Here is a 13,274-nt window from a genome sequence, read left to right on the forward strand (position 1 = left end):
TTGATATTTAATCATAGTAGCCCAATCCTAAAATGGTAATCAAGGACAGGGTAAGCAAAACTAGTAAATCCTTAGGTTCATCATAGTATGTGGGAGAGTGAATTATAAAGTAAGTAGAACATAATGGGTCAGAGGACACTTGCCTTCACTAAGCTGCTGCTCATGGACTTCTCCTGCAACTCCCTCAGGGAACACAAACTGCTCATTGTCTAAGCGAAACAATCATTCATTCAATACACATGGGGAATAGCAAATGAACAATACACCAAACAGTAGTATAGATCAAGTAAATATGCAACGTGACATGGAGCTCGCATCTATGATAGACAAACGACCGAGGCTAAGGGGCATCGGTGGGTCGAAGTTAGGTGGCTTGGCCACGTTGGGACAGGCACAACGTGTCAAGGGAGAACGTAGCGCGCCAAGGGCATAGCGTGCCGAAGACAGACACAACGCGTCGAGGGCACAACACGCCAGGCAAAGCATGCCGATGACAGACACAACTCATCGAGGGCACAACACGCCAAGGGCATGTCATGTCTAGGGCACAGCGTGCCGAGGGCACAACACGTCGAGAGCAGACACCATGGCAGAGAGAAGAAAGGGAGGTGGGGTTCGACAACGGGGATTCTCGTCTTGGACGATGGTGCGGCTTAGGGTCGGACGGCTAACGACTTCTCCGCCTCGTCCAAGGCCATGGCACGGGATGGGACGACTGACTGAAGGATTCTCCGCCTCACTCGAGGGCACGGCGTAGACTGGTTCGGATAACTGGCTAACTCTCTGCCTTGCCCAAGGGCACGATGCAGACTAGATGGGATGACTGGCAAAATCTCCACTTCGCCGGAGGGCACGATGTAGACTAGCTCAGGTGGCTGATGGATTCTCCGCCTCGCTTGAGGGTGTAACGCAGAATAGCTTGGATGCAGGGCTGGCTCGGGTGCGGGTGCGGGCTATTAGGTCTCAGGTGGACGATTAGGTTTAGGCTCATGTTATTTATAATCCAACCTTTGGATCCAGGGTGAATGGTGAGGATCGGGTTGTCGGCTTCGGTCGTTTCCTCTGACCACCAGAGGCGGCGCCGCCCGTGTCCGCGGCGAGAAGCTCGCCGGAGACGAGGGGCGCGGGTGATCTGGGGTCTTAGGGCTGCTGGGATGGTCTAGGAAGATGGGGAAGGGTGCAGGGAAACCAATGGTGGGGGCTGAACCTGGGTAGGGGCACCAGAGAGTGGAGGTCCACGGTTGGGCGGCTGGTGTCGACGCTGGGAACTCCGACGAGCAATCACGCATGATAGAGAGCAAGGGAGGGAACCAGAGGGGGCAGAGGAAATTCCTTACCTCAAGGCAAGACTCGGGATCCCCCGAAGGTGGCAATGGCACGGTGGCAGCTTAGGTCGACGACGGCGGCTCCGGGACAGCACGGGGAACGGCGGTTGAGCGTGGGCAGAGCAAACCATAGGGAAAAGGGGGAATTGGGGGTGAGTCCCGAGCGGCTGGCACCGAGGCGAAGCTTACCGTAACAAGGGCGAGGTTAGGACCTCAGCGGCGATAGCGGCCTTCACGACAGCGGCGACGCTATTGCGTGTTGGGTTGGGAAAATGGGCAGGGCTAGTGCAAATGAAGAGTGGGGGCGCGCTGGAAGTCCAGGGTCCTCATATGAAGCCCAGACGAGGCACGTGGGATGGGGGTCGTGGGGTGCTGGCAGTGGTTATCCGCACGTAACGTGCGATGTGGGCTCTTCCACTGCGGAGCTGACGGTTGCGGGTGATGTAGCTAAGGTGCCCGATCTTTCGGCGAGTAGAGATAATTTCGATTTGGCGGAAGATGACCCTTGCGATCCGACTACGACGAGCAAGCCCGAGGCGCCAATGCAATCGCTGAACCAACTCCCTGTGGTTACCGACCTTGTTGATGCGAGATCGGCCTGATCACGAAGATCGTTTCCTGTGCGCAATCGAAGAACGAACAAGAAAAAGATGCGAGCAATCTAATCTATTACTCGAGGGTGGAGTTCTGAATACACGAAGGCAGCGCAGATTTGCGCGTGTTCGAGAGTAGCTAAGGCTAACGTAAAAACAAAACTCGAAAATAAAGGAGACGCAGCTCCTGGATAAATAGAGGGGGCGCAGCCCCTAGGGCGGCCAACCCTAGGTCGTCCACTATGGGCCGCAGTTGGGCTGGTCGTCTATTCTTCTGGGCCCTCATTCTTCAGTAGCATGACGAAGTTAAGATCTCTGGCACGGGCCTAAGTGATTGGCCCAGCTAATGAAGGAAGTGGCGCTTGATGTGGAGGTGCTGCTGGTGTAGTCGTACTCATAGTGATGTCCTCATCATCCTCCCCTTCTTGAAGTGAAGGCGTCCTCGACGACAACTCCTCATCCTCGGCCATATATGGTTTCAAATCTGCAACATTAAAACTAGTGGAAACACCAAATTCCGCAGGCAGGTCAAGGATATAAGCATTATCATTAATCTTTGTTAGCACCTTAAAAGGACCAGCAGCATGAGGCATTAATTTTGAACGGCGCAAAGTAGGAAACCGATCCTTTCTCAAGTGCAACCAAGCCATATCACCTGGCTCAAAAGTAACATGTTTTCTTCCTTTACTACCAGCAACCTGATTTTTTGCATTAGTAGCAGCAATGTTCTGTTTCGTTTGTTCATGTATGGTAATCATTTGTTCAACATGTGCAGAAGCATCTACATGTGGGGCGTTCGTAGCATTAAGTGAAATCAAATCAATAGGTGCCCTAGGAATGTAACCATAAACAATCTGGAAAGGGCACATCTTTGTAGAAGAATGCGTGGCATGATTGTAAGCAAATTCAACATGAGGCAAGCAATCCTCCCAACGTCTCAAATTCTTGTCTAAAACAGCCCTAAGCATGGTAGATAAAGTTCTATTTACTACCTCAGTTTGTCCATCAGTCTGAGGGTGACAAGTACTGCTAAACAACAATTTAGTTCCCAATTTATTCCAAAGAGATCTCCAAAAATGGCTTAGAAACTTAGCATCGCGATCAGAGACTATTGTTTTTGGAATACCATGTAAACGAATAATTTCTCTAAAGAACAATTCAGCAACAATGCTAGCATCATTAGTTTTATGACAAGGTATAAAGTGAGCCATTTTAGAGAATCTATCAACAACCACAAAAATACTATCCCTCCCCTTCTTAGTTCTAGGCAAGCCCAAAACAAAGTCCATAGAGATATCAAGCCAAGGAGAAGAAGGGACAGGCAAAGGCATATACAAAACCATGGTTGTTCAACCGTGACATAGCTTTCTGACAAGTAGTGCAGCGTGCAACAAGGCGCTCAACATCAGCGCGCATCCGAGGCCAAAAGAAGTGGGCAGCCAACACCTCATGCGTTTTGTAGACGCCAAAATGCCCCATGAGACCGCCTCCATGTGCCTCCTGTAACAACAAAAGACGAACCGAACTAGCTGGAACACACAGCTTGTTAGCGCGAAACAGGAACCCATCCTGTATGTGAAATTTTCCCCATGGTATCCCATTAATACAATTGCCGAAAGCATCTTTAAAATCAGCATCGTCAACATATTGATCCTTCATAGTGTCCAAACCAAAGATTTTAAAATCTAATTGTGACAGCATGGTATAGCGACGAGACAAAGCATCAGCAATAACATTGTCCTTCCCGTTCTTGTGTTTAATAATGTAAGGAAAGGACTCAATGAATTCGACCCATTTAGCATGACGACGGTTCAGATTTGTTTGGGTACGAATATGTTTTAAAGCCTCATGATCAGAATGAATTATGAACTCACGATGCCAAAGATAGTGCTGCCATGTATGCAAAGTGCGCACTAAAGCGTAAAGCTCCTTATCATAAGTAGAATATTTCAGACTAGCACCGCTTAATTTTTCACTAAAATAAGCAACTGGTTTTCCTTCTTGTAACAAAACAGCACCTAGCTCAATACCGCTAGCATCGCATTCAAGCTCAAAAACTTTATTAAAATCAGGCAATTGCAAGAGGGGAGCTTGGGTTAACTTATCTTTCAAAGTGCTGAACGCTACCTCCTGCGAATCACTCCAAGCAAATGGCACATCTTTCTTTGTAAGCTCATGTAGAGGCGCTGCAATGGAGCTAAAATCACGAACAAATCTGCGGTAGAAACCGGCAAGTCCAAGAAAGCTCCGAATTTGTGTGACCGTCGTCGGTGTAGGCCACTCCCGAATGGCAGCAATCTTGCTGCTATCCACCTCAATGCCCTGCGGAGTAACCACATAACCAAGAAACGAGACACGTTGCGTGCAAAATGTGCACTTTTCCATGTTACCAAACAAGCGAGCAGCACGCAAAGCATCAAAAACAGCACGCAAATGTTCTAAATGCTCCTCTATAGACTTGCTGTAAATAAGGATATCATCGAAATAAACAACAACAAACAAACCTATGAAGGCCCGTAGAACTTCGTTCATTAAACGCATAAAGGTGCTGGGAGCATTAGTCAATCCAAATGGCATAACCAACCATTCATATAAACCAAATTTCGTTTTAAAAGCCGTTTTCCATTCATCACCGAGTTTCATTCTAATCTGATGGTAACCGCTACGCAAATCAACCTTAGAGAAAATAACGGCACCACTAAGCTCATCTAACATATCATCAAGGCGTGCAATAGGATATCGATAACGAACTGTGATGTTATTAATAGCACGACAATCTACGCACATACGCCATGACCCATCTTTCTTTGGAACGAGTAAAACAGGAACCGAGCAAGGGCTAAGAGACTCACGAATGTAACCCTTATCAAGCAGCGTCTGCACCTGGTGCTGGATCTCCTTCGTCTCCTCTGGATTTGTACGGTACGGGGCGCGGTTCGGAAGAGAAGCGCCGGGGATGAGATCGATCTGATGCTCAATGCCACGGAGGGGAGGAAGACCCGGTGGTAAGTCCGTAGGATAAACATCAGCATACTCCTGCAAAAGGTTAACAACAGCAGGGGGTATATCCAAAGACGGTGCATCATCAAGCGAAACAAGCATGCGCGAGCATACAAGTGCATAACAGGGCATATGAGCTTCATGGAGATCATCAAAATCAGCACGTGTAGCAAGTAAAACAGGAGAGTGCAACTTGATTTCAGATTTAATAGGTGCGGCTGATGTCGATTTGACTTGTTGTGCAGTTTTAGCAGCCCTAGTAAGATCATCTTTCAAAATTTGGTCAGGGGTCATTGGATGTATAATTATTTTCTGGCCTTTAAACATGAAAGAATAATGATTTGAACGACCATGATGTAAACTATCAGTATCATATTGCCATGGTCGACCCAATAACAAAGAGCATGCTTCCATAGGAATAACATCGCAATCAGCATAATCAGAATATGAACCCAGCGAAAAGGGGACACGTACCGAACGTGTTACCTTTATTTTACCACCTTTATTAAGCCATTGAATGTGATATGGATGTGGATGTGTGCGAGTGGGCAAGGATAATTTCTCTACCAACGCTGTACTTGCCAAATTGTTGCAGCTGCCACTATCGATGATGATGCGAATCGACCGTTCATGCACGACGCCCTTGGTATGGAATAGAGTGTGTCGCTGATTTTTTTGGCCTGGGCAACCTGTGTGCTGAGAACACGCTGCACAACAAGACTCTCATACCTATCGGCGTCGATGGGATCAACGACTTCCTCATTTTCTGCATGGTTAGTGGCAATCATAGCATGACTAGTTTCCTCAGAATCACTGGCTGAAGAGTACTCACCATTGTCACGTATAAGCAAGGTACGCTTGTTTGGGCAGTCCCGAATCATATGCTCAAACCCTCTGCAACGATGGCACTGAATATCCCGTGTACGTCCTGTGGAAGAAGCGGCGCCTTTGGCAGGGGGCGCCACTGGCTTGGTCGTCCCTGTGCGCGATGTAGTGCTAGGCGTAGAAGGTGCAGGGCTGGAAGGAGTTGAGCTGTGTGTTGGACTCCGGCCTGCAAGAGAGTTAGTATATGTCTTTGATCGTCGTCCCTGCACTTCACGTTCAGCTTTGCAAGCATATTCAAACAATGTGGTTATATCAAAATAATCCTTTTAATCAAGTATATCCTGAATTTCCCTGTTCAAACCACCACGAAAACGCGCCATAGCAGCGTCATCCGACTCAACCAAACCACAACGAAGCATACCCTTTTGTAACTCCTGGTAATATTCCTCAACAGACTGTGAACCTTGTTGAAAACGCTGCACTTTGTTAAGCAAATCACGAGCATAATAGGAAGGAACAAATCTGTGGCGCATGGCAGTTTTTAATTGGGTCCAAGTAATGACACTGTTAATGGGAAGTTTTTGTTTATACTCACGCCACCAAATTAAAGCAAAATCAGTAAATTCACTAATGGCAGCCTTCACTTGGCTATTAGCAGGAATATCATGGCATGAAAATTTCTGTTCTACCTCTAATTCCCAATCAAGATATGCAGCAGGATCATATTTACCATTAAAAGATGGAATTTTAAATTTAATCTTAGAAAATAAGTCATTAGGGGGATGACGAACCACACGACGTGCACGACCACGGTGATCTCCATCATCCTGCTCAGTGTCACCGCCGTATTCCTGCTCCATCTTTGTGGTCAATGCATCAAGGCGTGCCAGGATGGTGTCGAGTGTGGTGCGAGTCGCCGTTTGAGCAAGGTCAAGTTGGTTGAAATGCTCGGTCGTCGAAGTGATCGTTGAATCAAGCCGTTCATGCATCGTCCTAATGTCAGCAGCAAGTCCATCAACTTGTCCCCTTACTTCCTGCAACTGGGCATCCACCATGTCGTGTGCTCCTGCCATAGTTAGCGCAAACACCAAAACACCAAAAGGAGAAAAACCAACGACAAAAACAGGGGTGTACTGCTCACAAGACGCTCACACTAGTGCTGTTATCAAGTTCTTATCCGTTTTTACCAAGCCACAGTGGTGAACTGCAATCAACAGGTGGAACCGGTGAAAGATTGGATGAGCGATTGCGTGGAGAAACAGAAACCTGCTCGTCGTAGAAATATGTGGAGTTGTGGGTAGGCTGCACTCAAGTCAAGGATTAGCACGATCAAACAATAATGCAAAGTTAAATTATAGTGCAAAACACGAAACTATATTGCTGGCCACAGGTGCAAAGGATGGATGGAACTAGCAGAATGGCAGTACCGTAAATATTGTACTAGTGATGCCAAAAAGGCACTAGTAGAAATCACAGGTGATTTTGTTTTTCTTTTTTGTATGATTTTTTTGATATTTTTCTCAGCACAAGAAGCAACAAGATAGGAGCTACACGAAGTTTCACCTAAAACAGATATCAGATGTGGTCTATAGAAAATCAGGAAGTTCTCTGAAAAGCGTGCGAGAACTTTGACGAATTTTTTTCTTTATTTTCCTGAATTTTTTTGACAATTTTGTCGAACCCCAAACAGACCGTAGGTCAGTTTGGCCGGCCTCAGAATGGTGTCAACAAGCTCCTGTAAAAATTTCAGATTTTTTGGACACCCGAGCGAAAAGTTATGCCCGGTTTACGGAAGGTACCTCAAGTTATGTTTTAAAAACGACCGGGATGAAACAACCGTATCCTTTCTCCTTCGTTTTCTTTTTTTTGTTTCTATTTTTTTTATGTAACCGAAGGAGAAAAACAAGGAAGCGATCGTTGACTCGGTTTGTTTTTTTTTCTGTTTTTTTCGTAACCGAAGGAGAAAATCAAGGAAACGGCCGTTGACTCGGTTTTTTTTTGACGTAACCGAAGGAGAAAAACAAGGAAACAATGTTGACTCGGTTTGTGGCGTGATCAAACGGGAGATGGTGGCGGCGCTAGGGTTTGAATGGTGGAAGAACACAATGCGACCAGCAACAAATGACGCGAAAGCACACAAATTCAACAATGCAAATTATTGAAAGAAAGTGTGAGGCTCAAAAGGTGCTGGGATAAGATCTAACCTGAATTTTTATGTGGTTTTGTGGACTGTAGGAAAAAACGCTCGATAAACTCACCGATCAACCTGGAAATCTGATACCAATTGATGTAGCTGAGGTGCCCGATCTTTCGGCGAGTAGAGATAATTCCGATTTGGCGGAAGATGACCCTTGCGATCCGACTACGACGAGCAAGCCCGAGGCGCCAATGCAATCGCTGAACCAACTCCCTGTGGTTACCGACCTTGTTGATGCGAGATCGGCCTGATCACGAAGATCGTTTCCTGTGCGCAATCGAAGAACGAACAAGAAAAAGATGCGAGCAATCTAATCTATTACTCGAGGGTGGAGTTCTGAATACACGAAGACAGCGCAGATTTGCGCGTGTTCGAGAGTAGCTAAGGCTAACGTAAAACAAAACTCGGAAATAAAGGAGACGCAGCTCCTAGGTCGTCCACTATGGGCCGCAGTTGGGCTGGTCGTCTATTCTTCTGGGCCCTCATTCTTCAGTAGCATGATGAAGTTAAGATCTCTGGCACGGGCCTGAGTGATTGGCCCAGCTAATGAAGGAAGTGGCGCTTGATGTGGAGGTACTGCTGGTGTAGTCGTACTCATAGTGATGTCCTCATCAGCGGGGAAGAGGACAGGGCTGACGAGTGGGGCCCGCTGGTCAGAGAGAAGAGAGCGCGCTGACAGGGCGGACCCGTGGGGCAGAGAGAGAAGGGGAAAGTGGGGGTTCGGCTGGGTCGGCTGGCTCTAGGCCGAACCACCAAGGGTGGAAAGGGTTGTAGCCTTCTTTTCCTTTTCTTTTATTTCCTCCACTGGACTTAAATTCAAATATGACCAACTCAAGCATATGCATCAAAAATGACAAAAGTTGGGGTTCAGCATGATGCAACATTTCATACTTTCTTAGGATTTGTCTACTAGAAAATAAATACATCTCCAACTAAAACAATGACTCTCTTGCTAAAGGAAAAAAATAAATGGGTTAAGAGAGAAAAGAGAAGACGAGTAACACATGAATTTGTGGATAGCAAGAAAGAAATTTTATACACCAAATTTAGGGTTTTACAGGGAGGAGAGATCCTAGGGTTTGTGTTGGGATTGGCAGGTTACCCAATACGCCTCCAGACGACGTAGAGTCGAAGAGATATGAAGATCGAGGTGAACAAGGCTACGTTACTATCTACTCTTAGGGCAAAAGGTAAAGGAACGAAATATATATTCAATTGTGGATAATTCAATTGGCCGTACCCATTTGAATATATAAGAAGGGGATGTCTGGATCTATTCCTAAACGTTCTCCAACAACTCCCACTTGTTAGAAGGATAAACATGTGTTGAGATAGTAGTTTAATTCGCCTGATCTAAACCTATCGTAGACCGTCCGGCCGTACCCAGTGCCACAAATGATGCTCAACAATATCACTATCGGATCATTACATAAATTGACAATGATAGGAGGCTTCACTGTGGAGTCACTCGGATCCCAACTATTTGTATATATGGACCCAACATTGAAGGAGGATCACATTTGATTCATGCACATTCGACAATGATTGGTCCATAGAGACATTGTGTCCAGTAGTAGAGTCTTTATGGTGCAAAATATGATACAGTAAGAATGGTCTGACACTAAATCTGAAGTTGTGAAATATTTTGTTCCCAACTCACATACTAAATACATATATGAATATATTTTCAAGAGAACAAAAAATGAAGACCTAAGTCAACAAGCTAAGGTAGTACCACACACCGACAAAAAAAGAGGAGTAGCACACCATAAACCTACACTGTACACATCTTGACTACTAAACAGGCACCACATTTACATACTCCGCCGCAGCAACAGCTGCCGCGTCCTGTTCCGGGTGCTGTTCCTCCATCTCTCCGCTGATCTCCTCCAGTGCCTTCCCCTTGGACTCCGGCAAGAGGAGCGTAAACACAAGGCCAACAAGGTTGCACCCAACCAAGGCGAACAGCATGCTTCGGTTGTTGTTATGTTTTTCGGCGTAAACGAAGGCAAACACGCCAATTATGGCGCCGAGCTTACCGAATGCCCCAGATATGCCGTGGCATGTCGAACGTAGCCGTGCCGGGAAGATCTCCGCTGGGATTATGAATGTCGTGGTGTTGGGACCGAAATTGGCGAAGAAGCTGGTGAGGCCGTACATTACAGCGAATCCGTACTTATTGTTTTTATCATCAGTCCAGTGATCATAAGGGATAGCGAGGCAGAGTATGAAGGCAGACATCATGGCAAACCCTAGCAGCTGGATCCTGACACGGCCAATGCGGTCGACGAACGCAACGGAGAAGAAATACCCCGGTAGCGAGAAGGAGAGCACGAGGATCGTATGCATTGCAGTTGTATGAACCATTCTCTTGAACGGCTCGTCGCCCTGGTGCGGAGCTCCAAGCAACCGAACCTTGGTGAAGAAGTCCTTCATGAACAGGTTGAGCGAGTAGAAGGTGATGTCCAGAGCAAGCCAGCACATGCTGGTGCCGACGAGGTGGGCGCCATGGCGTCGTAGGAACTCCGCCGAGAACAGACCGTACTGATCGTGCCGGGCGAGCTCGTACACTGCTTCGTCCTCCGGGACGATGTGCATGTTGAGGACGGCGGACATGTCGGAGGCTACCTTCTTGGCGTCCTTGGCGACTAGGGCAGTGTACCGCGCCGTCTCGGGCATTTTCATGCGCCAGTAGTAGGTGAGGGTAGCCGGTACGGCGCCGAACATGAGAACTATTCGCCAGACGAAGTCGGCGTTGGATGGAGCACTGTTCGTAAAAGCGGCCGACACCACCATGCCTACGATCCCTGCTGCGAGGTTGCCAAAACCCTGCGAGGATTCCATCGAGCAGCAGTGCAGATGATGCATTATTCTTGGTTATGGTAATAAATAAAATCTGTTGTGTGCAAGTTAATTAGGACATCCACCTGCATGGCGAACACAGCGGCGATGAAGGCGCCGCGCCTCCTCTTGTTGGCGTACTCGGACATGATGGTGGCCGAGAGCGGGTAATCGCCGCCGATGCTGACGCCGAGCCAGAAACGGAAGAAGCAGAGCACGGTGACCACGTTCTTCCCACGGCGCTTGCTGAAGGAGAGGCCGGACGCGAGGGAGGTGACCACCATGAGCACCAGCGTGACGCCGTAGATGCGCTTGCGGCCCATCTTGTCTCCGAGCCAGCCGAAGACGAGCTGCCCCGGCAAGGCGCCGCACAGGGCGATGCCGTTGATGGCGGCTTTGACAGCGCTCCGCATGTGTCCATCGTAGTACTGGAACGAGATCAGGTCGATGACAAGGGAGATGGAGAAGAAGTCGTACGCGTCGGTGAAGAAACCCATGCCGGCGATTACGATCGCCATGAAATGGTAGAGCTGCGTCCTGGCCACATCCAGAGCGGACAGCACTCTCAGCTGCCTGCGAACCATTTGGCGGCTCTCGATGAGCATTCAGCGCTCGCTTCTTCCGCTAGCTCTTGTTGCAAACCTCCTCAGATAAAAATATGATGTATATGGCTGGGGAGTGTAAAAATGTATGGTCGCGCTTTCAAGTTTTGTCCGTGATTGGCTGAAACGTTATTGCGAAAATCGGCCAAAAAGAACAGGTCGTCCCTAGTTTCGGCCACAAAACCGGAGCGGTTCAGAGAAGCTAAAATTCTTAATTAATTCACTCTGATATGTTGCTCTCAAACAGTACTAAAATTAATTTGGTGAACAGAAATTTAGAAAGAATCCTAAAAGAAGAAAATTTCCCTTATTCAAAATTAAATAGCAAAGAGTTTTCCCTCTAGGGAAAAAATCTTTGTTCACCAAACCAATCCTAAAAACTTGTGGGAAGCAAGTGAAATAGAAAGGATTGAGCGGGTTAGAATGCTTTACTATTCCAAATTGAATAATAAGGGATTCTGATCCCCTAAATCCCCTATATTACATTTACCCCAAATAAGTCCTAATTTTTGGAAAGAGGAGTAAAATTGCGGTACAAAAGAAGTTACTACGGTACAATCATGTGGGAAAAAAATACTAGGAGTACGTTTCATCATTATCTACTAGGCACACAAGTCTCGTACAAAAGTTCTCTGCTGTTTCGTCTAATTGATTTGAAAAACTGCTCTAATTGAAAATTACATGATTCAATCTCTTCCAGAAGACTGAAAATTATAAAAGACTGGAATTACGTGCTTCACTCTCTACTTCTTGCAACGAAACAGGTACGAAGCTGCTGCTAGTCTTCGTCGCGCGCGTCCCGGACGGCAGCTGCAATAAACAAAGAAATAACTGTTGATTGAGGCCAGCGAATGTTTGACTGTTCTTGTTTTGATTTCACATCGGTGCAGCTCCAGGCTGTATGACGTATCGGACGACAAGGATTGTACGCGTATGGTGTAATATCCCCAGAATCTTGTAAAGATTTCAGCTCGGTACAGTCTATGCTGCTGACTGCCTGCGTTAAATGACCAACTTAATTAGGACATAATATCAATGCTGAACTGTGTAAAAATATAACATACTCTTTATAACATTTTTACAAGGATGAAGCTTACGTAGTTACGTTGCATGATTGACATACTTTCATACCTTTGTGTTTTACTTTATTATACATTCATATGCACTATAGCCTTCTCTCCTTGATCTTCATCATATATTTTTTTTTCAATTCCATCCAATCCACGTGGGATAGGAAGAATAAATGAAGATGGCCTTAATTGTGTTGTCCTATTTTGGTTCGTCACAGCAATCTTAATGGATGCTCAACAATTAGAAGAACTCGACATTAAGGAAGATTTGACATATTATCCTGTGAGAATTTTGACAACATCCCGCAGAGTTGTTTGGAATTAAGGAGATGTTTGGTTTGAGGTATCACTCTATCTAAAATGAGGTGGTGTATAATTAGTTCATTCCTTAAATTTGGTGGGATGACCTCATTCCTTATATTAGTACTAACTAACTAACTATGAGGAATGAGGTGGTGATGAATCAACTCATTTCATTCTACAAACCAAACAAAAAATGAGGAGTGAGAAGGTGATGGACTAGCTCATTCCTCAAACCAAACATCCTAAATTGATTCACATGTGTAAAGTATAATGGAGCCATCACTGAGGATGAAGCAATATGGGAAGAGAGGATGGGTTCAAGGCAGACTTTGCTCACCTGTTCTCTGACCTTCACTAAACTCGAGGACAAGATTATATTTAGGGGTAGGTTTTCTAACACCCAAATTCCTTCACTTAAAAAAATTCAACTTTAGTTTACTAAAGTCATTAGAGAGGAAAGTATTATTGTTTTCAAATAGTGAAAATGGTGATATAAACAAGATAATAAATATTTGGAA

The 13,274-nt window shown here is 46.2% G+C and overlaps 1 protein-coding gene across 1 annotated transcript; it reads right to left on the minus strand.

Annotated features, from left to right (window-relative positions):
• Nucleotides 1-9,571: 9,571 nt before the first annotated feature.
• pht13 (phosphate transporter protein13) lies at nucleotides 9,572-11,402 on the minus strand. Its single transcript, NM_001279982.2, has 2 exons — nucleotides 10,868-11,402; nucleotides 9,572-10,769 (listed from the first exon to the last, which is right to left on the minus strand). The coding sequence occupies exons 1-2, from the start codon at nucleotides 11,384-11,386 to the stop codon at nucleotides 9,738-9,740; spliced, it is 1,551 nt and encodes a 516-aa protein (NP_001266911.1). The 5' UTR covers nucleotides 11,387-11,402; the 3' UTR covers nucleotides 9,572-9,737.
• Between the last annotated feature and the right edge of the window lie 1,872 nt (nucleotides 11,403-13,274).

This window comes from Zea mays, chromosome 2 (assembly GCF_902167145.1).
Source record: "Zea mays cultivar B73 chromosome 2, Zm-B73-REFERENCE-NAM-5.0, whole genome shotgun sequence".
Lineage (NCBI taxonomy): Eukaryota > Viridiplantae > Streptophyta > Magnoliopsida > Poales > Poaceae > Zea > Zea mays.